This window comes from Drosophila arizonae, chromosome 2, assembly GCF_054131065.1.
Source record: "Drosophila arizonae isolate 15081-1271.41 chromosome 2, UAZ_ARI_1.0, whole genome shotgun sequence".
Classification (NCBI taxonomy): Eukaryota; Metazoa; Arthropoda; class Insecta; order Diptera; family Drosophilidae; genus Drosophila; species Drosophila arizonae.
Window position 1 is genome coordinate 13,465,702 of NC_142922.1, and position 27,705 is coordinate 13,493,406.

Below are 27,705 nucleotides of genomic sequence, written 5' to 3' on the forward strand. Positions count from 1 at the left end.
AAAACGAAAAAAATTAAATAACGACTACTTTTTATCGTTTTATATACTTGTATATGTAGTATGTAATCGAATAATAATATTTAATTCAATATTTCACAAATCGCAAGCTTAAGCCTGCATACCCTATGGAAGTGTATGACAACAATACTTCGCCAAAACGATTCAGTTTTTATTCGTGTTTATATTTTCAACTCAAAATTCAGCTGGAGCACGTTGTTGAATGTCAGCTCTTTTTTTTCAGTTTTTGAAAATCATTGTTAAGGCTCTGTAGTTTGTCCGCCTTTTGCTGATGAATCATAAACAGCTTTGGCTTTCAATCATTGTATTCAAATGTTGCTCTGCAAGGGGTTCGGCCAGCTATCGAAGTCTCATATGTAAAATCAAAAATTCACAAGAGTCTCAATTAGTATGCGAATAAGAGCGAAATAAATAAGGCAACATACAAGCAAAATTTGGATTCGCAGAATTAGCGCATCGAATCTTCTCTTCTCAGACATTGGGCTCTAAATTACGTTAAAGGTCTGTTCTGCTCGATGACTGGCTAATGTTTTATTCAGAGTCTCTTTGATTTGCATATAAAATTGCTTGTTTGCTGCTTTCCAGTTGGGTTCCCCTAAAAACTTTCACGTGCGAGAGCGAAAGGTTGACAACTTCAACCCCAAAGCTCAATCAATATTGGTTTTAAATTCAATATTATGTGCATAGAACCGACATAAAATGCATTCAAGACCTAAACGTAGTTAAAGAGCTTGAGAGCCTCAAGAGTAAACACGATTAACTTTGACATTTCAGTGGAAAAGTGTGTCATAAAAGTTGATCGCAGGCGGCGAGCAGCCCACGCAAACACATCAAAACTGAATTTATTAAACAGCTTTGGAGGTGTGAATAACGAGATTTCCCAATGATGCGATGGAAAGACAATGTGGCCTAATTGACGTGATATGTGAGGTAAATAAAGAAACAAGTTTTTCCTTTATCAAATTGGAGTATTACAAACGATTAAAATGCTGTTGAAAGAAGACAATCAAGAATAATCTAGCAGTAAATGTTCATTGGAGATACGCTCAACAAAAGTTGATTAAAAATGGTTATCGATATTATGAATAAAGAAATTTGTAAGCAAAATATTTATAAATTTTAAATTATAAATATAAATATAAATTATATTTTAAAATGTCTGACCAAAGTGTTTTACTTTACTAGAATAAAAGGCAATTTATATTAATTGTGTAACAAGATCTAAGCTTGCATTACCCGACTTTTTCCCGCTTCAAAACTTTCACTGTCGCAATATTATTATTTACTTTGAAGAAAATTAAGAGTTTCTATTTTACGATAACAACAAATACCAAAGGGTTCAATTAAGCAATATTTTTGAAATACAATATTAACTGGAATTGGAATTGAATAATGAAATTTCTTTCCACTGAGTAAACAGTCGGAGAACACAATAGCAGCCATATGTCGTCTGCCAAAATCTCCGTTTTTGTTGGACAGTGAAACTTGCACCGACTTCGTTTACAATAAATAAATACGAAAATAAATGTAATCAAAGCACGCGTATAAATTTTTAATTAAAAACAATAACGCGACTACAAAGAATGAAATTTGAGTAAAGTAAAAAAATTCAATAAAATAAATAAGCAAACGAAAACAAAGAAAATATTGAATAAAAACTTTGAATCATGCCAAGCTCTGAGAGTCATTAAATGAATGCAAATGAACAAGAAGTGAGTAGTTAAGGCAGAGGAGGCAATGTGCCAGGTGCTGCCAGGTGTGTGAGTGTCATAAAAAATCAAGAACTCAGGAATGCTCCGATGGTTCTGCTTGATTTGATGCGAACTGGAAGCATTACAAATTGATATGAGAGTTTTGTGAATTGTTATGCAAATATTTGTGGACGTAACGCAGCAAACCAGGTTCTGCATCAGATGAATCAATTGTCTGGAATTTGTGAGTTTATTAACTGGGTGCAGCATGCCTATGCACACATACATACAGGCATATGTGTATGTGCGTGTAGTTGTAGCTGCAGGTTGAGGTTGTGTATCTTAAAGATACACATGACTTCAACTCATTTCCTAATCAATTGCATACGAAAAATGTCGTTGTTGTTGTTAACTAAAAACTTTATGTTTATGTGCCTGTTGTGCTAGTAACTCGGTTTGCCTTTGGCTTGCTTTTTGTCGGCGATTTCGTAAGCAAACGAGTCTTGCATTTCGGCAGCTCAGGAGTCGCACAAAAATTCCATGCCATACATCGACCACATTCCTCTTGACCAGTAGCTACATGAAGAGGGCCTTAGAAGCTTCATTTAAGCGAATATTGAATACGCTACTTCTACAAAATATATTTTATTCGCATATCAGCCATAAAATAAATATAGTCAAGGTTAGCTTGCTTAAGATTGATTGCCTGAAGCTTGACCCGATGACTAAACTGACCTAACTTGCTCACTAGAAAATTACATATACAATATGCATACATATACTCAAATAATACCCTCTGTTAGCCAATTACCAGTAATAATCAGGTGCAAGCATATGCAGCTCAGCTGCATTTTGCGCTGTTTCGTATCTTGTCTCTTGTAAATGCAGCCAAAGTATGGAGCAGCAATTGAAAACTGGCTCAAAGGAGCACAGCTCACAGTTTACAGCTTACAGCTCACAGTTAACAGCTTACAGCTTACAGCTCACAGCTCAGCGCAACTCAATTTGGTTCACTTGAGTCTCGCTTTTGTTTTTACCGTTTAGCAAGGCCCAGTTTCTACTCGAGTTTCAGTTTCAGTTGCGTTTCCAGTTCGAGTTAATCAAGATTGTCGCTTTAGATTTCGATTTCCATTTCAAAATGTTAATAAATCGCTGTTAATAAGCTCGTTTCAGTACTTATTGTGTGAATATTGTGAATGGCGGCGGACTTGCTAAAGTGTCTCTTAGGCCTGAGAAGTGGCACAAGTCAAACGACATTTTTCCTCAGCAGCATGTCTGAAGGTGAAATCTTATGTATATCATTTGTATATTGTCTATATGTAATCCAGTTTCGTAGAGTTATTTATATGCTTATTCTTATCGAATTTGGAAAATGATTTTCTATTGTTATTTATAGTAATACTATATTTTATGCTTAGCAGACGTAAAAAGTCGAACATGTTCAACTTGTTAAGCTGCCAATTAGGTAGTAAAATGCCTATTTAAATAATATAATAAAAAAATAAATAAATAAATAAAAAAAAAAAGGCGAACAAATTAAAATATATTGAAGTTTTGTTTATTTATTTTATTTGTATATTTAAGTAATAAGCGTATATTTGAAACATGCATTTAAAATGGTTCGTTTTATTTATTTATTTTTTATATATTTATATATTTTATATATATTTAAATTTTAAATAAATATATGATATTTAACGTAAAAAATCATTGAATTTTAAATATCAAATAAATTCCACATCTGGTATTATAATATATATTTTATTTATTTTATTATTTTATTTTTGTTTCCCTTAGCACAGCTTTCATGCCATGTCAAATCGTGATTCATATCAAAAGGCTAATCAAAGTTTATTGTTTGCCTTGCTGCGCTATTCTCTATGCAACTCCATTAAAAATGAAACAGTTAATTGTTCGCAAAACAAGGGGAAATTGAAGAAAGCAATATATAGTCACGTGACGAACTAACTCAGTAGCTAAATTAACGATTTTACAGTTCAATCGAGGCGATAGCATGCCAAACAATTATGAAGATTATATCATGGCAACCAGCTGGGGTCGAGCGCCCTTTCATGGCCAAGCCCAATCAGCATGGCCTGAATGAAGCCTGGCATAGGGCTTAGTTCATATTGGGTTTGGGGCTTCAATTGTTTGATCGTTGCAGTTGCATTTGCAACACGGCCTCTTAGATAACTTTCGAATCGAGAGGCGAGCCAGCTGCAGAATACTGGTGTTAAATTACCAATATAAATCAATGTGCTCTGTGTCTAATCGTACTCGTGCGCCCCGCACAATGCCAACAAACACCCGCATCTCAAAAAGAACTCAAAAGCCACTCAAACGGCGGCCAGCCAGAGAGGGGAGAGTCTCCAAAGAGCAGTTGGAGCAAAGGGCGAGCCGCCAGTGAGTGGAGCCTGGGGCCGGTTTCAGAAGATCGCTTATACCCTGGAAAACCAGTTGAACAACTTGACTTGATTCTTAAGACTTTTTCTTTCTTTCAAAGTGAGTTGGTTTCTCTTCTATTTGTTTTTTCTTCCCTTCTTCTTTATTTTTGTCGCTCTCTCAAATCTTTTATCTTTGAGTGCAACTCAACTGGGCTCCAGCTTAAGAGAGGGCTCAGTGTTGTTTTATTTTATTTTTTATTTTATTTATTTATTTTTTTTTTTAGGGCGACATTAAAACACACAATTCGTGTTTGTGTGTTATATTTGTGTGGCTGTAACTGCTCCTCGAGCGGATCGAACCTTCTTTTATGGCTTGTAGCATGTGAAACCAGTTTCTTTATGTGTAGAGATTCTTTATGGGGGAACTCTGCGCTTGTGTTTGCCTTAAACTGTTGCTTTATCTCGGTTTCTTTCTTTGGCATTTCGTGTTGTTGTTGTTGCCTGCCTGAACTGCTCTTCCAGAAATCGGTTTAAAGGATTTGTGTTGCGCATTTGTGCGCATAAATTGCAGCTTAAGGTGCTTCAAAATGTCTTCATAAATATGGCAAAAATATATATAGCCCCAACAATGACATAGACATAATAGATGGTATGATCTAGTCAGAGGTAGTGCATATGTTTTTTAAGAAATTGTTGGATTTTATATATACTAATACGAATGCTATTTTAAATTCCATATTTTAAAGCCTTTTCAGAGATTCAATTCATATAGTTTAGTATATAAAAAAAAGTTCTAAACAATTTTTTTAATGTTTTATTTAAAACAATAATATTTATAGAACAAAAATTTTAAAAATTGCTTGACTTTTTATATTTTATGCACGCTCAAATTTTTATTTTTAGTTTTTATTCATATAATATGATTTATTACTTTTCATACTGAATTTAATTTATAAAAGAAATTATTTATGACCCATATTTATTTATGTTTTCGATAAGCTAACTTTTCAAACATTACTTTACATTCTTTGTTTATTTGTTTTTTGTTTCATGGTAGCCAAATTGCCTCATAGTTCTTTTGTTTTAGAATATTTTTACTATACGAATAAAATATTCCAAAGCAGCCATAAAAAGACGCCTTGGAATGTGCTGATGACCAGAGAATTTATAGCCATTATATTATTAGCCATATGAATTATTTAAAATGTGACATAAACATAAATTGTTGATGTTGTTGTTGTTTTTGTTGTTGTAGTTGTTGTTATTCTTGTAGATTTTTTATCGATCAAGTGGCGCTCGCGATAAAAAGTGAATGCCAGCTTGAGCATGTAGAGCCAAGTTTGGTTTGTCCAGCAATGTCAAGTTTCTCTAGCTGAAAAGTGTTGGCAGTGGCGCTGTGGCTCCACGTACTGGACAAACCAGATTTACTAAGCTGTATTTATGTAAGCAATTGTCTAGCTGAGTGCTGTCCCTAGTTAAGAATCTCTGTTATCGAATATTGTGCAAACGAGAACTTAAACAATGACTCAAAGACCATTTCAATTTGTCGAGGAGCTAATTAGTAATTATTTTGACTGCAAACTCTTCTAACGACTTTCCCTTTATAGAATATTAAATAGATTCGATTAAATAACTATTATCTGTATTGCTTACTTATGAAGTAACTGAATCACAAAGACAGCTCTCGAAAGCAGATGTTATCAAAAGCTTATATCTTTTATCTTTCACAGCTCCTCGCTTATTTTCTATACTTTTATAAATATTTATGTTTTCTCAAAAATTTCAAATTCACTTTTGCAGCTGCTTCATTAGCATTAGCCAAAGACTTTTCTTTATTGGATATCTAAACACCACAAGATTTCAACTGATTATTATTAACCATATATTTTTCGGATACGTCAACGCCAGAAAGTTTCACTTTCAAAAGTTCATGAATTTTATTGGTACAAGTTGTTGCTGCCACTGGACAGCCAAGTTTTGTGCATATTTTGCACAGATTGTGGGTCAGGGTAGGAAAGGGGCTGGCGGGCGGGTTTCGACTACTGTGGCAGTGGCAGGTCCATGTAATTCCCGAGTCGTAACGCCAGAAAGCTTTCTGTAATGACACTCCAGCTGCACATGCGCCTAGTTGCAATGACATTTTATATAATTTTTGCTGTTTTTTTGCTTTGCATGTGCTGGGCATATTTCTTAAATTATACACTTTATGTTAATTGGCTGCGCTCCAAAGTGGTTGGTTTTCTTTTTTCCACTTTTTTTTTTATGGGTTTTCGTGCTTGTTTACGATGTTATCAGTGAAATTGTGATTGATGCCTGTGGAAAGCCTGACTGAGAGGGGGGGAATACAGTCAGTGAGTGGAGACAGAAAGACAGGGGTCTGCACATTGGAAGGTTATCAACGCTTTGGCATCGTATTCGTATTTACTTGGTCTTTGATAGCTTCGATATCGAAGCTGGCGCCCAATCAAATCAAATCTTGGGGCTGTGCCATTTGTCGAAACAAACTCAACAATTTGTCGCATTAAATTCAATTAGTGCTTTTCATGTGGTTTCTTTTTGTTGACGTTGTTGTTGCTGTCTTCATGTGGTTTTCGTGGCTGTTGGCCAACCTTTATGGCTTTAAGCAGCTACCACAAAAGTGGTTTTTGTTGCCTGTGCTTTTTGTGTCTCCCATTGAAGTTTCACTTAAATGCAAACAGCTGCAAAATGCAACTTGACATTTTTGTCATGCAACGCGTGTCGCTGTTGGTATTTGTCTTCTTCCTCTTCTTGCATATTTCTTTCCAAATAAGCAACGCGCAATGCTCAACATTCAATCAAGAGGTGAGAGTCTTGCAATACAAATGAAATCGTTAATATTCCAAAAGTAATTTAATTAGCTGCACTAATTAAATGAAACTGAGCTGACTGCGAGAAGATGAACAACTTGTTTCGACTGCCTTTTTTATCAGTATGAAAATCACAATTCAGAGAATTTATATAGCCCAATAGGTTTCTTTATATATAATTAAATGATTATTTTTGCAAAATGATTTACTAAAACAAATTTCAATAATATAAAATGAGAAACATAGGCTTTCAAAAAACCTTTCAATCCGGTTTAGATGTGTCATACATTGAGTAAAACTATAATTTATTAAACTATCATTAAGTAATTAAACGCGCTTCTTTTTCGCGCTTTTAATATTAGCTTATAATTAAATAATAAGCAACTTGAATATGAAACCCTCAAAATAGTTGGACTTCTCCAAAAACCAAATAAACCTCGAACTGTTTTTTATAATTTCTAAAATTTATTCAATTCGAGTTACAAAACTTGTCGGATTGTGAATAAATTTTATTAAATTTAAAAAAAAAATGTTTTTACTACTTTTAAGCATTCAAGACTCCAAATAAAACTGAGTCCGAAAAGTACAAAAAATAAATTTGATACAACAAGCTGTATGTAAATAAATTGCAATGTAATAAAATTATACAAAGAAGACAAAAATATTAAAAACTAACTTTTGCAAATATGTATGCATACAAATTCTTTAAAAAATTAAATTTAATATGTATGTTTATCAAAATATTTATTGAACATTTTTTTCATGAAATTTTAATATTTTAATATTTATATAAATTTGCATATAAGCATTTTATCAAAATTTGTATGAATATTATAATTTCATTAAATTAACGAACAATAAATATTGTTAATATTAATTAAATAAATATATATATATATATATATATATTTCATTAAATTAACGCTCAATAAATATTGTTAATATTAATTAAATTCCCAATCAAATTTGTTTATCCATTACAAAAACTGACTTATAATTCAAGCAACAACAAATCTGTCCTCGACCAAATAATTTGCCATTGCTAAGCACTGCAGTTGGCCCCTAATTATGATGGAGTTCATCAGATTCAATTTGGCAGTTTCAACTTTCTTTCGAGTTGCCAATCGACACTCTCTTTACGCCAATAATTATCGTATTTACCTGTTGCAACAATGATTCATGTCGATAATGATTGTTTGGCAGAACGTGCTGATTGCCCGTTGCCGCTACGACGATATCCATGCCGAAAATATTGTATGTGTGTGTGTGCGTGTGGTTGTTGCTGACTTAAGTTGTATTAACTTTTTCTTTTGTATGTATGTGTGTGTGTGTGTGTTGCTTAGTGTGGCAACAACATGTTGCACAAACTAAATGCAGGCGTTGCGCATGCGCCGTTCAATTTACACAAAACCAAAAAATGCACAATTTCCCAATAACTTAGCAATTAAGTGTGTGTGTGTGTGTGTGTGTGTCATAAAACTTTTGTTTTATTAGTTAAGCAATTCTCTTGTGTTCTTTTGTTGTTGTTTAATATTAAATATGCACATTTCTCTGCTTTATGAACTTTTGCATAAATTTGCTTGCACTTTAATGGGCCATGGGGGGTAGGGATGGAGGGGCGGACGGTTGGCAGGTCGCTAGACACGCGCGCGACAAACAATTTGGACACACACACAGCGAGCAACAACAACAATTGCTAACGGGGCACGTTCGCCAATCGCCCAGTGCGTGCGAGCAAGATGGCAGGCGGATGGAGCGCGAGTCGCTGTTAGGCTGGAAAAGTACAGGCGCCGTCGCAATGCAGCGAAAAATCAAAGCGCACTATGACGACGACGACGGCGACGGCGAACAACACAAAAAATATATATTAAACGAAACACGGGCGGCTAGCAGCGACAGCAGCGAAATTCATCCGTTAATCGCGTCCATTCGCCAGCAAACGTTGTCGACTTTTGAAATGGACGCCGAGCGCTCAAGAAAGCAAAAGCCGCCGTCGCCGAACGTCGTACGTGGAAAACGTAAAATGTGCTCAAAAATGCCCAACACACACACACACACACACACACGCTTATACATGGGCGCAGGTAAGCAGCGCGCACACTCACACATGCTCAGGCACACACAGATACATGTGTCAGGTAGACGACAAACAAAACTTGTTGCTGGCAACATGCGCGCGATGCTGGCAAAAATGTTGCCAAGCAACTTTTTGAAACATGGGCCAAGCGGAGACCCGGTTTGGCGGCCGTCACTATATGCACACACACACACACACACGTGCATGTCCACACATATACAATTATATATGTATGCTGCTGCCTTTGTAGAGTTTGGCGCAGAAAGCCACAGCAACGGCAACAAAATGGGCAGCACTGGCAACAAGTTTTGATTTTGATTTAAAATGTTGCTGTTGTTGTAGTTGTTGTTGTTGTGGCTTTGGACTCCTGGCAGCAGGAGTTAGTTGAAGGAGTGTTTGCTGCCGTTGCCTCTCTGTGGCGTGTTCAAGTTTGCAATCAAAGATAAAAGAAAAACTTGCCAGCATAAGCAGTGTGAATTGGTATTTATAGGAATGTGGCTCCCTTTGTTGCTGCTGCCGCTGCTGCTGCTGCTGCTGTTGTGCATTTGCAATGAGCAACTGCAACAGCAACTGCAACATGCATATGCACCGGGTTGCTATAGCAATGCCTGGCCATGAGTCAGTCTGGCTGGTCAAGTGGTTGTGGCTCGCAAGGGCGTCAAATGCTCAACGTTCACGTCACACAACCTATCGCAATTGAATTTGCGGTGTGCCAGCGACAATACTTTAGATACCTTAGGTGGCCGAGATAGCCGCATAGTTTCACTCACAATCAACGATAGCTCAACGCATTTGATGTTGCTCCAGAAAATTTATATTTTTAGCCAGTTGTGAGAGTAAAGAAAATATATATGGGAGAAATATGTATTTTAGTGTGAAGCTCTAGAGTTTTAATTTAAATATTTTTAATAATTAGGAAATACTACATTGAATTTGAAAGCTTCATACTTTTAAAGGCGAGTCTAGATAGAGCATGTATTATATTTTTATTATTATTATATATTATCTTTTAAATTTTGGCAGAGTTTAAGATGAATGTAGCTACTAATTAATTATACTTAAAATATTGTAAATAAATACAAAAAAAAAAATCATATAAAATAAATAAATAATAAATAATAATAATAATCAAATAAAAATTAAATAAATAAATTTATTTTCTCTATAGCAAAGCAGATTTATAAATAAGATAATGTATCAAATATATCAAAAAAGATCAGAGTCAAGTTCTAAGGCTATAATATGTATATGTAGTATATTTAATTTCAAGAAAGAGTAAGTCTATAGAGGACAACATCAACAAGTGAATAAAGCATAAAAAAGTATATTTTACATTTGTATACCTTACATATCAAATGCATATTAAAAAGTATATTTTACATTTGTATACCTTACATATCAAATGCATATTATTATTTATATTAAATTTTAGAGTTATGCATACATTTAGAGTTATAAATTTCTATAAGAAACAATGCCAACTTCTTTCTCGATTCACTCTAGTACTTATCATTTTCAGACAGAGCATTTCTATATCAACAACTCAACAAGTCGTCAACAATTTCCCAGTTTATCGACTCGACAAACTATTTAGACGGACTTGTCCTAGCCCAACAAAGCGCCTGGCTCATTGTTGTTAAGACATTTGAACTGCTCTACGCAATCGCCTGCAGCGTGATTGGACAGAGAAGCCAGCCAAAGTCAGAGCACAAAACATTTAATCAACTTTACCATTGACGCAATGGTGGTCAATGTTCTTAGCCTTAACTCAGGCTGTTTACCAAGCCAAGCAATTGATTTTGCTCCTACATTTCGCCCATTAACTGGCGGAATTTTCAATTAAAACCCGAGCTGCTATCTAAGACTTGAATCAAAGTAATCTAAAAGTGGATTGTTAGGCAGTCAAACTTAATTATATATAGCATCTATATTATGCTAAGAGCTTTATTTACGAGACATGCCAAATGCTTTGTCAAAGCTAATGCACTTTTTCTGTACTCAGCAACAATTGTTTTATCTACCTTTTATGATTGCCAACAACAACAAGAGCAACAGCAACAACAATTACAGAAATGAGCACGTGCAACATTTCAAACTGGCGGCAATTCGTTTTTGACACAATTATTGCCCAAATGGGCGGTAGGCAGGGGATTTACGATATGACAGAGTCGGAGCCAGCTGCCTAATGGTCATTAGACCACAAGTTTCTTGGGCCTTTGGGCCGTCTGGGTAATTCGATTTATACACGAACATTGCCTAGCGTTCAGCTTTAAGGGGCGCAATTATGGGCCACGCCTCTTTTATATACTCTAACAATGAGTCGCTTTAATAAAGAGACAGGAGTGTAACAGAGAGAATAGATAATACGTCGAGCGATGAGAGTTTATATTATCGTAGTCATTAGTGCTAAGCTAAGCATAGGGAAATGTCGCTATAGTTGGATTTTTGTTTGAGTCTCTTATTAAGCGTTAATAATTTGAAGATTTGCGCTGAATTGGTTTTTTAAGAGTGTCCTTTACTAAGCATTTTAGGAATATTTAGAATTCGATAGATAAAATCTTTTGGAAGTATTGTTTTAAACAAACGGAAAACTATATAATATTTAGTATATATCTATATCAGAGTTACCATGATAGCTGGCCATTAACAATTTATTAAAAAGCATTTGCAGGGCTAAAGCGTATTTAAACTATTGTAAGTTAAAGTATGATATTGTTTTTTATTATTTATACTACAAGCAGCCAAATATTGTTACTTATAATTTATAAATCATTACTCAAAACATACAACAGAAGATTTGTAGGCCAATCGACAATTAGAAGTGGAAATTTAACTCATATCTAAGAGAGTAAGCTGGGCTTCAATTAAAATTAAATTAATTCACTAATTTTTAAAAATTTGTTTATTTGTTTTTCTAGCATTAAAAGATTTATATATTTCTATATTTTTTAAATATTCAATTTTAATTTTCATTGGAATTCTTCAATTTTAAAATTACTTTCAACTGCTTAGGCATTTGCCTGAAATTTCGGAACTTCCTCACATCATCCCCATCTGCACAGTTCTGTCTCTGCTGGCATCCAATATAAAATTCCAATTATGTGTTACTCTTTATGTTATTTCGTTGATTGATTCAAAAAAATAAAACAGGAATTTTCGAAATGCAGTCGCAATAAGCTGCAAGCCACTAGACCTAAGAAAAAAGTCATTTTGTATCTGGGAAAATAAAAAGCGCTGCAGATTTTTCGTTGGCACGTGACTGCGTGCAAATACAACGAAATATGGCAAACTAAGCAGAAGAATTAAGTCACGTTTGCTGTGCTTGACTAGGAGATACCCTGTATTCAGTGGAAGTTATGCTATGTTGATAGGAATATTAAAAATCGATATTTATCGATTCATAATTTGAAATGTAAATAACTTTATATGCTTAAGCTTACAAGTTAGCAAATTTAAATCTATTATTTACGTAACAAATGACTCGATGCTGTTAAGAACTTTGTAAGGTCAACTACAGCCCCCACTACATATCCACAATACCCAAGAGCACTGCCTACAGGGTATTAGAAACGCAGTGCAAATCAGCTAACAACATTTTTCTCGTCCGCACTGCCAAATGGCATAACACATGCCGGCGCGGAGTCGCCCTGCGTGTTTATTCAATTTACGACCAACTGCAGCGAAGAGGTGTTCGCTCGTTCACTCCTGCCCAGCGCCTCGGCCGCGTCTCAGCTCAGCTGCATTGCGAGTTTTGCATAAAACAGGGAAAACTGTTGTTGTCTGCCCACACGGCTGTGCCGCACAGTTTTCCACTGTAGCCAAGCCCCACTGGCCAGGCGGGGCTCTGCGTGCTGCCAAGAAATTCATTTCACATGTTGGCTTAAATTCCAATACATTGCTCGTATTTCAAGAGCTTACAGGGCGAGCTGCTGCGCGCACCCTCTAGCCTCTAGCCTCTATCCTCTGGTCTCTGGAATCAGGGCTCAACTCTTCAGCCTCTGGCCTCAGCAATTGCTGAATTGAATGAGTTAGCAAGTTTCCTTCATTCGTTTTTCATTTATTTGATTTTGAGTTGATTCGAGCATAACTCTAAATGGAATTCTGCGCAACGGAAGTTGAGTCATTTGGCACAGTGGTCCTAGACTACTCGAAACACAGTTGAATTTAGTTTTAAGTCTAAGCAACAGGTAGAAAGGGTAAATGTCGTTGTCTTACTGTATATAAAGTAGATTTTATTTTAAATTTAAGATAAGCTAAATCTACTCTTTTAACTCTCAAGTTATTTCAGTCTAAGAAAAATGAATTTTAGTGTGTTCGTATTTTTCATACATAAAACTAATTGAATGATTTAATTATAAATAATGATTTGATTAATATTACAATCATTATGTATAAATTAATTTCCCAAATTAAATCTGTTTTTAAATATTTTTTATATAAAGAAATAACATTTTCCTATAAATCATTTCATAATCAATATTTAAATTATAAAATTATTCAAATTATTTTTATATTTATCCATATTATATTATCATTATAATTTGTAATATAATTAATCACGCGATATATATAAGAAATAAATTGCAAATCATAAGTTGCACAATTTTTGCATTCCATATTAATTAATTATTTTTAATAATTAGCAAAAAAAAAACAAAAAAAAAAGCAATATCATTAAGTAGAAACGTATACCTGCTTAAGGCAGGACAAGCTATACGTCAAGAAAAAAACAATTAGGGAAACCAATTTCTCAACCTCAAAAGCTGAAATTACTCTTCAATTTAGAGAAACAGAAGCGCATAAATTCAGCCCGCAGCGAGCTGAAAAAAATGGCGTAAAATAAGGCTAAAAATTGTATTTCTGATTTGCTAATGATGCTACGAGTTGGAAGAGAGCGAAAAAAAAAAGAGCAGAATAAGAATGGATAAAAGAACTGACTGAATGAATGAAACTGCGGCCGGAACGAACGGCTGCATAAATAAATAAGTCGAAAAAGGGCTGATTTTTGGAGCTGATGGAGCTCTGACCGCAGTGGAAGGCCATGAAGGCCGCCTCAAAGCAACCACAGCAAACAGCGCTGCAGCTAGGCTCAAGGAGTTCACCTGGCAGTTCACCTGTGCTGGTGTGTGTGTGTGTGTGCCTGCCTTAAATTAGCAGCTACTGTCTGGCCTGTGGTCTGTGTGCTGTGTTCTTTTCCATTTCGCCAAGAGCCGCTGGCAACATTTGGAACATCATTAATTTTAATTTTTGCGCAGACGCGCCCTAAGGGGGCCTAGCCAGGAGAGAGCTGGCTAGGTGTTTAGGCTTCGCTGCGCTCTGGACAGTGGCCTGAGTAATGGGGCAGTAGTTGGATCGTGGCGAGTGTGTCAACATTTGAGTCGACACTCGAATCGCAATTAAGGTAAATGGAAATGCTGCAATGCTGGCAAGACATGACAAATTCCATTGCTCCATTTGATTGATCACCTGTGCTCATTCACTCACCTTTTTGAAGCGATGCCGCTGCTGCTGCTGCTGTTGCGTGGAGGAGTGCACCGAAGCCGTCTCGAGTTTGTTATCGGCGCTGGCATCGCGTTTGCCTAGCGCATGCAGCAAATCGTCCACGTTTCGTATAAAGGGTCTTTTACGTTCGCGTTCTGGCTCTGTGCCCTCTCCGCCAGCCCCACCCCCTCCGCTGCCGCCCATGCAGCTGGCAATGCTTTTGCTGCCCAGACTGTTGCTGCGGGAGCGGGAGCGGGAACGTGTGCGCTGCTTGCCCAGCCAGTACGCCTGATTGACCAGATTGATGTCAGCCGCGGCGGCTTGGCGAGCGCAACGCCGCATGGCCGCTGCCGGCGGCTCCTGCTCCGCTTCCAGCCGCTGTTCGTTGGCCAAATACTCGCCAGCAATGTGCACCTTGGGAGTGCTGACCAATTGCAGACCGGTGGCACCCAGCTGTTCTGGAAATTCGTGCAGTTCGAGTGGGAAGCGCGGATCCATGGGCTGGCCGGGCTGGCGTGGATACATGTAGCCATCACGCATAAACATTCTGCTGGTCGTATAGACGCGATCATCAATCTGGTAGAGGCCATCGGCACCCGGGCCGTTGCCGCCGCCGATGATGCCGTTCCTTACATACGCAGTGGGTCGGTGTCGCACGAGCGGATTATATAAGTTGGCTTTGGGTTGTATTGGTTTCGTTTTAAAGCTTCGGCGTCGCGTCGACGACTTCATTTCATTAGCTGCCTAAGAGTATGCAACGGATTTCTAGAACCAACAGTGCACTAAAGTATGCAACAAATAACAATGCCTATGAAACAAATTCCCATGCATTTGTAAAGGAAATTCACATTTATTGTTGCATACTTTTAAGATCAACAAATATTGAACGGTAGAGAATATATTTAAACTTTTAATTTCCTTGGAAATATTTTGATAAATACCCAAGCGGTAATTTATATTTCCCTTAATGTCAACAAATGTGGGAAATATAAATTACCGCTTGGGTATTTATAAAAAATTTCCTAGGAAATTAAAAGTTAAAATATATCCTCAATACATATATTTGGGAAATTTTAATTAGGCAATTTTAAGTTTTCCTTTTCTGTTTGCACTGAGACGGGTAATTTACACTTTAACAAAAATTGCTAGGAAAAAACATTAAACATCCAATTCAAGTGGGCAAAGAGGGATTTTTTTAGATAAGAAATATCCCATGTTTGAATTTTGGGCGCGCGAATTTCAAATGTGTTGGAAATTTAATTTTTAAGTTTATATATTATATAAGTATGTGTTTATATAAATTAAAAAATGGAATTCTTATTATTTTTATAATTTTTTGTTATGTTTCGCGTTACCCGGTGCAGCAAATATAATTGTTAATCAATTTGTTAGTTTTAGCCAAGCGACGCGTTCGACGAGACGTTCACAACATTGCACGTTCGATTTTTCACTGAAATTGTTTGAATTTTATTGCAACAACTTTTTCTATTATTTGCTGGAAAGGTGCGCAGCTAATCCAATTAGCGAGTCGCTTGTCACAGACCTGAACCCGAGAACACTGTGCATGGTGCACTGTGCCCCGCCCCGAACGCCCCTTAGCTGAGGCAAGACAATACCAAAGTATTGACACAGTTGCTAGCTGTTTAGTAGTTGGTTCGACTCGTCTTCCTGAACACTGTCCATCATCGGCGAAGCGTCATCAAAGCCAAGAGCTGACTGAAAGCCCGTTCAAATTCTATGCTAATCTGTCAGCATGAGTTGGCTAATTAAGCTAGATTTGCGAAATTATTGGCTTAGTGCCAGAGAACACACTCGTCGTGGCCCCAATTCAAAATTTAGCGATTAAATGACAAAATGTACGAACCACTAAAAAGAATTGAAAGACACGTAATTCGATTTGACGCCCCTCATTTGATATAAACACATCGAATTGAGTTCAGTTCAATTTCAATTGTTGATTTCACAGAGCCTTTTCAAGGTTGCCTGTAGCACTGGATGGGTCGAAGTCACTTGAGGAATTTCACATTCACTGATTTCCATGACACAGTTAAGCAAGTGTACATACATACATGTATGTATATATGTATTTAAATATATTACTAAGCACACACTGTTAAAGTCTTGTTGGTCTTTTCTTAGTTTTCTTTTCTTTTGCTCTATTTTATGCAACCTTATCACCTTTTAAGTAACTTTGATTTTAGCTTTATACTTCCGCCCACGCTATATAGAAATAGAATAGTCGCTCGATACGCCCCGACTAACCAACTTGTACTGAATGCCTGCATTTGAGAAGCAATCTACGGCCGAACTTATTCCAATGGTCATTCATTTCGAAGATAAGACGAGAGATAACTTCCACTCACAAAAGCCACAAAAAATGAGCCAAATGAATTGCGATAACAATTGGGATTTGTTTGTGTAAAGAGCGTGAGCTTCTATAGAGTATATATTTTTATACAGATACACCCCTTTTATAACAGAGAATAGAGACAGAGAGTATGATAGGGCGACAATAGCTTTTCATTGGGCGCTGCTTGTAAATGCAATTCAGATATGCTTTAAATGTTGTAAGCATATCCAGCCTCGAAATAAATCCCTATGCCTATGTAAGACTCGCTTTAACCGATGATAACTGGATAACTGATGAGAAATAGTGAGCATAAGACGATTTTCTTTATCCCCTACGTGCTTTACCTATTAATGCCAATGAGGCAATATAAAAATTGTTTATCCTTTTGAGCTTTTATTACGATTTATATTTAGATAATTATAAAAGTTAATTTTATCTATCTTCTTCTATTCTCCTCCTACATCTTCCTATTAAAGGATATCCGCTTTGTGGCCTATACAACAATTTTGTTGACTATTGCTGCCATTAGATTTTCTTAGTCAGTTGAATTTATATGTATGTTTGACTTACTGAGAGACTAGTTGGCTCGATAAGGATATTTTAAACTCTCATGGACATCGGCCCTCCAAAAACTTAGGCAATTAAATATAAAAGTTCTTACTCTTATTTTAAGTATTATAGAATATTATTATACTATTATATTAACACCTGTATCTCTTGTCTTTTATGAAATATTAACTATATTTCTAACATCCAACTTATCCCAATTTAATCACAATTTCACTTACATGCAATTTGCACGTACGATATTTCTATTAATTAAAGTTCAGAAAGAAAGCATTCACATGGATGCGATCTGTTTTCTAACTTATTTACAGCTCATAGAGGTATGTATGTATGTACTTATATTGTATGTTTGTGTATCTAGAAATTTGATAAGAAATGGCTTCGTTTACTTACAAAAAACTCATCCTCGATGACCGGATCGGCGAGCATCTCGATGGCTTCGGTCATGGAGCGGCAGGTGCGATTCGTGTTCTTCTTCTTCTTGAGCTTGCGTCCCAATGTGGCCGCATCGCTGAAGCGATGGAGCAGCTTGTCCCGCTTCCGCACCGCCAACGGACTGGCCGTGGAGCTGGCATGGCACAGCAGGGACGAATAGCCACCGTTGGTGGAGGATATGGTGCCGGTGTTGGCATAGAAATTCTGCGGCTGGTACTGAGCCGGTGCAGTCAGCGTGCTGTTCGAGTCGATCTTCTGTATGAGATTGTACTCAGACTGCGGATACTTGCTGGCTATGATGCTGGACGCATGCGAGGAGTCTGTGGACTGCAGCGATGCCTTCGACGTTAGTTGGGGCTTGGGCGGCGGCGGCGGCGGTGGCTCCTTCATGAGCGCCACACGACGCGGTGCTGCACGCGGTATGGTGGCACAGTGGGTCGGCGAGTTGCCGCCGCCGCCGCCATAGCTAACCGCACGACGGTTGCGATCGTTCTCCTTCTCTCTGCAATGAGAAAACGAAAAGCATTTTGTTAGATTATGAACGAGAGAATTTCGTGAGGCTGAGCTGAAGACACGGCCCACCTAAAACGACGCCGTTGCATGGGCGGACTGAAGAAGCAGTTGGGCGCCAATGGCACAAAATAGCCCCACTGTGGTGCCGCCTCTGGCCCATCATGATAGATGCCCAGCTGCGGTGTCAACTCCCTGGAGTGGCTGCCCGCGGCACGCAGAGCTGGCATCGAAACGCGCTGTGGTGCATAGCGTTTGTACCGCTGCTGGTTGTGGTTGTGGTAGTGGTGGTGCTGCTGCTGGTGCTTGCGATAGATGTGGTGCTCCATGGACGATGTGGTTGTAGCATCCGAATCCAGCGTGCAATCAGACTGCAAACAATTCTCGAGCGTGCCATCGCTCGACTCATCTCTGTCATCATCATTACTATTACCATTGCCATTACAATGGCCATTAGCAATGCCATTGCCATTTCCATTACCATTTCGATGCACCACATAATTATCATCCGGATCATCATCATCATCGCTGGAGCACTCCGGCACCGTATAGCAAGTATAATCGATCTGAGACATTGCTCTCAAATAGTTTACAATTTTTTGGCACTTTTATCACTCGTTTCGTTTCTCTCATCGGCAAACTTTTATGTTGTTTTTGTCTTTCACAGATTTTTAATTAGTTCACGACTTTTTTTTTGCTTTTCCGTTTCTGATTGTTTTTGTGTTCTTTTTTTTTCGTGTTTCTTCCTTTGACAAATGTTAAATGACAATTTCACGTTGTTTTCGTACACATGTACGTAATTACTCTACAAGCTTGTTCCGACACATTTCGTGCTCGACTGACTTTAAACTACTAAGAGAGACAGAGAGAGAGAGAGAGTGTACGAGGGTGAGGGAGGGAGTGGAGACTAAGAGCGACTGGCCCACGCATTCATCATGTGTCATGTCTCGGCTCTACCCCTAAACTCTTTCCCAGCTGCCACAGAGCTTCGCTCTATTCTATTCTAGTCTAGTCAAAAACTGTGTCCAGTGGGCGCAATTAAATGTAGTTTTGTGCTCGAAAAGTTGCCTTAATGAGGTGCCGAACGGAAGCGCACAGCAATTGTCTAGCCTAGTTGAGATGTTTAACTGTTTGAGAAGGCTACAGGTAGCCAGCTCCCCCTCCTCGAATGGGACGAGAAAATAACCTGCATTTACCAAATCAAAGTTCAGCTTTAGCCAGACGACACTAATTGCTCGATGCAGAGATATATGTAGTAAAGTGCTAAGCAATTACAAGCCGACTTTATGAAAGGCCAGAATTCTTTAATATCATTTTTATTAAAAATTAGCAATTTTATTTAATTTTTAATTTTTATAAATTCGTAGAATACTTTTTATTGAATTAGTGGACTATTTTTCCACTATTGTCTAACCCTATTTGAAAGAAAAATTAAGTAAAGCTTATATATAAGAATCCTAACATTTTAAGCTCTTAGGCTATTCGGCTTTGGTATCAATTAGTTTGTGGTATGAAAGTCCGATTTGTTTTAATAACAGCACTGTTAATTTAAAAAAATATAATTTTGTTTTATAGCTTGGTTTAAGTCATTTATAGCAAGGATTTTATATTTTATTTAATTAAAATTTGAGAATGTGACTGCTCTGATAACTCAACAGGTTTTGCAAATCATAAATTTTAATTTATATAAATAAATTGAGATAAATAATTTAGTTTCATATAAATAATGAAGTCATAATAATAAGATCAAAATAAAAATTGTCCATAATATGAAAAAACAAAATTCTATTGATTTTTTTTTTTTTTTTTTTTGAAATGAAATTAAGTTAGTTTCAGAACCCAGAGATTTTAGAGTTCTTTAATTCTAAAATCTTTTAATTTTCTAAATCAAAACTCGCACAAATTAAATATTTAGATTTTTGGTTTTTACGGCTTAAAGTTAAAGCTCCTGCGAGACCAACAAACAACGTGCTAAATGGTAACTGGGAAATGCATTTGAACCGAGGCAGAGTTCATTAAGAATTTATAGGAAAGCAAAAGTGTCAACAGTGAAATCCATCAACAAAGCAATTAACATGTCAAACGACAAAACGAGCCACACGAACCAAGCACTGCCAACCAGCTTCGTCTCCGGCTTTCAGCTCCGGGTTCGCCGCCGGATCGCCCTATCCACTTGGGAGTGAACGGACTGAGCACGGCCATCATCAACATTGCAAAGAGTTTTCCTTTTTTTTTTTCATAATAATGATGATGCAAAAAGAGCCGCCAGTGACAGTGAGCCACAGCGCCAGAACGCAGCCGCTGGGTAAATGCAATGACGGTGCGACGTACTGGCATAGCGACAGATGGTGTTGGCAGACAGGCGACATGGGAGACACGCAGCCAGCCGGATATGGCAAGATTACAAGGGATTGTTGCAGCTCTTGTTGCTGTTGTCGTTGTTGTTGTTTTGCGTGTTTATGGTGATTTTATTGTCGCAATTATTTTAAAATTTGCGCAAATGAATAGAGCAGCATATTGGCAAATGGGCTTGATTAATGTAAAACTGTACATAAAGAAAAGGAATCACTAAAAAGGGAGCAAGGCAACAAGGGAAGCAGTAGCAGACCGGAAAAGAGTTGTAACCGCATTAATGATGCTAGGAGAGTATTAAGTAAAGCTTAAGACTGTATTGAAAGCAATTAAATTTTGCCATTATAAACAATGAGTAATGAATAAATGTAGAGCGCCAAAGGAAGAGCGATAGGCGCATAAAGTGGAGAAATGTATATAAACTTTAAGTATTGATTAATACTCAATCAAATTGTCATCCAAGTAAAGCGAAATAGCCCGTGTCTAAGATTAACAGAAAGGGTAATACGGCAAAATAAGTATAAAAGTGAGAGTGTTCCACGTCTTTAATCTATTCTTTGTTTATCTTGACTGAATCGTATAAAAAGTCTAAGCGAAAAAATCAAATCTTTCTTCACTCTATAAACAAAAAAATTAATGCAAATAGGACTGGTAATACTTATATATGTATTATTATAAAAATAAACAATTTTCAGCTGGAAGACCAAAAAGCAAATTTTATGATCTACACTTTGTATACTTTTGTATATGGATGGCGTAATTTTGAGGCTCACATTCAACTCAATAAAATGCATTATTTAAATATCATATATATTTCCGCATTTTGTATTCTTCACTAGCTGAGGCAGTTTAGCACAACATGAAATGCATTCCTGTATATATAATACATATATACATAAAAACACGTATATATGTATATCTATTTGATTTAGAATATAATAGTTCCGTTTTTTTTTTTCATTTTTTTCCACATGATTTGCTCTTTTCATAATTAGCTAACAAATATTAATTTGCCAACAAATCACACTTCACACATATACATATGTTTTCATGATTTATTTTAAATTTAGGAATTGCTCACTAATTGTTTGATTGCATTTCATATGCATATATAAACATATATTATATGCTTGCTTTAATTTTGACGCATTTTTACACAAACTTGGCCAACAATTCGCTCATTCAAATAAAAACCACAAAAATAGAGCGTCATAAAAGTCGCAGCGAATCTCTCGAATTATTTTTTTTCTTTACAGATTTTGTCCTATTGAGAGCAGCTCGACTAGAATAAATGCGCTGACCGCCGGCAATTTTGAAACTGAACAGCTAGAAATTTTGTGGCTGGGAAGAGCTGAAGAGCGGCGGCACACACCCCCGGAGGAGACGAGACGACATGCGCGACAGACTCATGCGACTCGCGAGGCGGCGCAGGGCGCGAGGTGGCCAATGCGCCTGAAAGAGAACAAACGGAAAAGAAAGAAAGAAAAAAAAAAACAACGCAATTGCCTAAAAGATTTCAGACAGAAATAAACAAAAAAAGAAAACCAAAAACAACAACGAAATGTGGGCAACCAAATTGCAAATGGCATTTGAGACAATTTTACTGGATAACTAGGCGCATGAGTGTTTTTTTATTCGTGTGTGTGTGTGTGTGTGTGCGTGTGTAAAATGTCATGCGAAATAAATGTCAAATGTTCTCGCTTGCGCTCTCTCTCTCTCTTTCTCTCTCTTTTTTTCTGAGTTCTCTGCTCGTCTTGAAATTGCCGTGACTCTTTAAAAATATGTTTGCTGCTTGCTTAAAAATAAACACACTGTCTGCTGCTCCAGGGTGAAGAAGAAGAAGAGCAACCATTTCCACTTGTCACGCATGCAGACGCTCGCCCGCTCACCACATTGTTGTTGCAGTTGTTGTTGTTGTTGCTTACGAATGTGTGCCATAGTGTGGCATGGTTTATTGACATCTGTTTGCCTGCAGCCACTTGGCAATTGGTGTGATTAATCAGAAGTGCAACCAACTGCCAAAGCCATTCAAGCGCCTCTCGGCTGCTGCTGCCGTTGCCGCCTCCTCTGCCTCCTTCAGCTCCTCCTTCCCCTCTGCCTCTGCTGCGGTTGCATTATCAATTACACTTGTTAATTAACAGCTCGATGCAGCATGGCCATGGATTAACCCGCATCTTCGATCCCACCTCCCAATACTATTTCATCCAAAGCAGGGTGACGATGTGCATTTGATAACAATTGCATGTCGGCAATGCCGGCGCACAATTGCAATTAAATCAGTTCTAAACGGGCGTTCACTGAAGCCAATTGCTGTTGCTGTTGCTGTTCTCTCCTCTGTTTCTTTATGCTTCAGCCATGCTGGCTGACTGTCCAACTGGTTGTTGGGCGACCAACCGGAAGGCGTGGCGCTTATATGGGTTGCGAATACCATAAAAATTAATTGAAGCAATGGGAAGAGATCTTCCAGATTAAACCATGCGACGCTAGCTATGTGTGCCTGTGTGCACACGCTATATATGTATAGGCAAGTGCATAGCCCCGGTGGATAGGGTTTGAGAGAACAAGTACTTATGCTACACTTGCGTGCAGACAATAATGCGATACCCTGGAATTGGCTTACCCAATGACTGGCAGTCCAAATGTCAATTTTATGTATAAATAAATGGATGATTTTATGAAATATTATTTTATAAAATAAATTTAAAAAAAATATATTTTTTTAATTTGCATGAAAATGAGTTTGACTTAAAAAAATTCACAATTATAATATTATAATAAATAAATAAATAATAAATCTTTTTTTTTATTATATTTGCTTGAAAGTTTTAATTTAGATTTAAAAAATATCCCATTTAAAAAAAAAAAAAAAAAGTAAAAAATATAATCAATAAAAATTCAACAAAATATTTATATAAATGTTCATAAAATTAAAACTATTTTTCAAAATTTTTAAAAAATTGATATATATATTTAATATGAATATAAGCCATAAAGACAATGAAATCATTCCCCAAAGTCTAAATAAATAGTCTTACAAATTAAAAACAAACAAAAAATCTTTTTTGAGCATTCCACAGAAACGCTGGTCACACTTGCAATACATCAACATTCAATGGTCTAAACCAAAAGATTCATAAAATATTTGTTGTCATGCCAAATGCCGCTCACTAAATACCGACTGCCCAAAAACTAAAAAACACGCATCAATTAATTGAATTGATCATTTAATTGCCTGACTGATCGATACATATCTCTTGCCAATCTTGACAATCTCGATTGTCAGACTCGAAGCTACTTCCCAGACGCTACCTTTCGCAGTTTAGGGCAATTTCGCAAAACGTGATTTATGGTCACCGAAATGTAATTAAATGACATACGAAAAAAGTAAAGCTAAAAACAATCTCTTAGGCTCGTGCCGGCAAAAAAAAAGAGGCAACAACAAAAATAATAAAAACAAGCGCCAAGAGGCAAGACGTAAAATTTATTTTTACTGTGGCAGCAACTGCTTGTCACCATAATTATAGCCACAGCTTAGCGTTCGCCACTCGTCTCTCTCTCTCTCTATCACTCCATTTGCCTCTCTCTTTCTCTCTCTCTCACTCTCTCTGTCATTGTCTAGCGTATTTTACACTGCGTGTGATTTTTTTGCTTCATTCATTTACCAGAATTTTCCCAGTCAGCTGCACGTTTTGGCAGCTGTGAAAGGGCTGCTAATAATAAAGAGCTGTACTTAGTTGTTGTTGTTCTGTTTGCTGTTGTTGCTGTTGTTATTCTTGTTTATTTTATGATTATTAATTTTGGTCGTTGATGTTATTTATAGTGACAGATGCAGGGCAATGTGTTTCCTTGCAGCAGAGCTCCCCCTACCCGAATACCTAGAGCATGTTTTGGCTGCCAGAGCAATTTTAATGGCCAGAAACTTTTAGTGATGCTCCATCCAAAACAGACAGAAAGACAGACAGCCGCACCAGCATTAGCCGCATTATTTAAACACATTTCCAAAATATATATAAATATATATATGTATATGTATGTATATATATTCCTTTATTTATATAGTTTTCGTTTTTGGAACATTTTAGTTTCATAAGTGTAGTCCACAGTTGATTTATTGCACTTATAGCCATGATTTATGTAAGGGAAATGGCTGAGGGTGGATCGCTTAGCATTAAGAATCTTTTACATTGTGGCAGAAATATATATCTCAAGATTATTTATATTTATAGAAAATATAAGTGATGGTCGTTTAATGGACGTTTAACCAGTTAAAAGTATTGTGTTGAGGAGCCAAAACAATTTTTATAGGAAATATCAATCAAATTCCTCACACTCCGAATTTATTCTTTGGCTAAAAATACTAAAAATAAATTATAGATAATTAAGGAAAATATCGATAATTTGACTATAAATTTAATTTAACTAAAATTTTGTATAGTTCTTGATTTTGACAAATCAAAATATATTTCTGACAATTCAAGATCTAAACGAAAGCCTTTGTAAATAACCCTAGCAAACAAGTTTTACCAATTGATTGATCATTAAGATATGAAGTTCATTCACATCGTCGCCTATCATTTCTCTTGCTTCCACGTCGTTGCTCATCATTCATCACATTCATAGGAAGCGAATGATGTTCGCAATTAGTGTGTCAAATTTAATGTCAATTGGGCCACGTGCCAGTGCGTATTAAATGCTGTCAACAAACTAAATGAACTGTAATACCATACCAAGCTGTTGCCGTGAGGCTCGTTTTTTTTCCGATCCCAGCCGGCCGGTGATTGCATCTGCAGCTCTGCATACAAAATTAATAATAATTTGTGCTCGTCCCCTGTTTTATTTTATTTTTGCGAAAAATTTGCATCGTCTGCTCCACGGTTTCGAGTCATTTCATTAATTGCCTCATAAAAGTCAACTGCAAATTGCAACTGCAAGTGCATCAGCCGCAGCTGCTGTTCTTTGTCTTTTGTCTTTGTCTCTATCTTTCTCTGTCTCTCTCTCTTTGTCTCCTGCTAATTCGTGTTAAGAGGTTAAAGCCATTTGACATCGTTCATTAAATTATGTTGCATTCTAGTTATGCTGATGATGTCTTAGGCCAGAGTGAATCAACCCAGGAGAATAAGTTTCTTAATTGGCAAACATTCTAGTGCAGGTGCTGCAAAAGATCTCCAACATAAGCAGCACATAAAACTTATGTGCAGACTAATTAAATTTAATACTTTTCATAATTAAACTTAATTATTACATAATATGCTCTGCGAATCTGAATATGTTAATGTACGAATTTATGTTAATATCAGTGTGAGGAGTAAATTATTCAGATTTACTCTTAAGTACTCTCTTAGGAGAGCAGGGAATCAAAAACTGTTTCTTTCAGCAGGCATCGTATGCTAATAGCGACGTTGGCATTTTATTGATTTAGATTTTAATGAGATTACTTATTTATAAATAATCTGCGGTCATTTATTCCGTTTTTATCTCTGTTTCTCTCACGCTTGCTTGCTCTCATAAGTTCGAGGCATATTACAATTAATTATCGTTTTGAATGCTGCAGCTGTGAGTGCATTGAGAGCTCTTAAAAGGTGCCTAAGCCTATGCACACACATAGAGTATAGCAGAGAGTATAGAATATATGAAGCAGAGAGTATAAATATTCAGACCCACTTCCTCGTCTTTAGAGCAAATTGTGAAAGCTTAATATAATAATAAAAACAAATAATCATATAGCCTCCTAAATTAGTTTTCATTGACTTTAATCTATACAAAAAATCTAGATAAAGCAGCTTCCTCGTAGTTCAGCCAATATTTCTGACTGCAAATGAAAGGAGAGAGTATTTTCGATCGTTAAGCTCTACAAAAGAAACTGTACAAAAAAGGTTTTTCTCACATTCAGCTCAAACGAAACTCATCAATGCTATGATTATTCAGTTATCGAGTTTCCCATCAGCTCTGAGCAATTGCTCTCACCAGCAAACGAATGAATGAACGTAGCGAAAATACGTCAGTATATATGTATAACTATCCATATCTATCCATCTCTATTTATATATAAATGCTGGTATTGATTTCACATAATGAGAAAATCTTCAAGGGCTCCATGGCCGAGGGCATTGAAATTACAAACTTGAAAAGGCTTTTGACGAAAGGTTTCTGCATGTAGGAGGCCCCGCAGCGTCTTTGTCTGCGATCATCGTATCATAGGGTGTGATAATTACATGAGTACCTTAAATTACTTAAGTGAGTGCAATTGATACTGGATATTGAAATAGCTTAAAAACTGAACATTTAATGAAAGTAACTCTCGCAGTGAAGCTGCCACTTGTCTTGATGCTGTCATACTAATGAAGAAGAACTAAAAACAGAAAGATAAACACACACCTATGCTTAATGTAGACATCAACTTTTATGATGCATTCGTGCGGCAATCAGTCAAACCCGTATTCATCATTAAGACCTGCGCACCTCAAGGTTGGTTTGTATATTTTGAATGCAGCCTCACATATTTCATAGACATTTGCAATTCAAGCTAGCTCCTAAAGTGCAAATTTTTCATTTGTGTATAATTAAAAAATTAATCTTTTTTTATTTTTACACATTTATATAATATTCAAAATGCTGTGGCGACCAACTCATGCAAAAAACTGCTAAAAAACATGAGGGACCAAAGTGGAATGGAAAGAAGAAGAGCTGCCAGCTGAGGTGAGGTGCCGAAATCGTTGTGAAGCGCTTGACACGCAAACGTCAAACGTTTTGAGAAACAAATTTGGCTGACAGTTTGTTGATTGTGTGAGGTAATATTGATAAAAATGTATAAAAAAGATTTTAAAAAATAACTGTAACTAATAATAAAAGAAATTCCCTTCCTTCGTAAATGTAAAAAAAAAAAAATATATTACATTTGATATTTTGGCGAATTGTTTTCCATTATTATATTTATAGAGCCCCAATTGAAATATGAATATTAAATTTCAAAATATTTTCCTTAACTGAAAAGTTTAAATGTTCAACAATTTCA

The 27,705-nt window shown here is 36.6% G+C and overlaps 1 protein-coding gene and 1 long non-coding RNA gene across 15 annotated transcripts in view; one reads left to right on the forward strand and one right to left on the reverse strand.

The window, feature by feature from the left end:
• Nucleotides 1–27,705, reverse strand: part of pyd (zonula occludens-like protein polychaetoid) — a 114,271-nt gene that overhangs the window by 33,588 nt on the left and 52,978 nt on the right. For 4 of the 14 annotated variants that reach the window (XR_016268496.1, XM_089461813.1, XM_089461811.1 and 1 more), the window contains exon 3: nucleotides 17,790–18,333. Coding sequence is in view for 13 of the 14 variants with exons in the window: in XM_089461813.1 (XP_089317939.1) it covers nucleotides 17,790–18,333 (544 nt within the window). In the remaining variant the exon portion in view is untranslated. Of the gene's footprint in view, nucleotides 1–8,082; nucleotides 8,887–14,482; nucleotides 15,302–15,834; nucleotides 15,947–17,789; nucleotides 18,334–18,413; nucleotides 19,525–27,705 lie in introns of those variants that run through there. The other 10 variants (XM_089461812.1, XM_089461817.1, XM_089461814.1 and 7 more) reach the window with 10 other exon arrangements.
• LOC149270326 (uncharacterized) lies at nucleotides 16,135–23,504 on the forward strand. The gene is made up of 2 exons (XR_016268497.1): nucleotides 16,135–16,550; nucleotides 21,950–23,504. It is a non-coding gene; the product is annotated as an uncharacterized LOC149270326 (long non-coding RNA).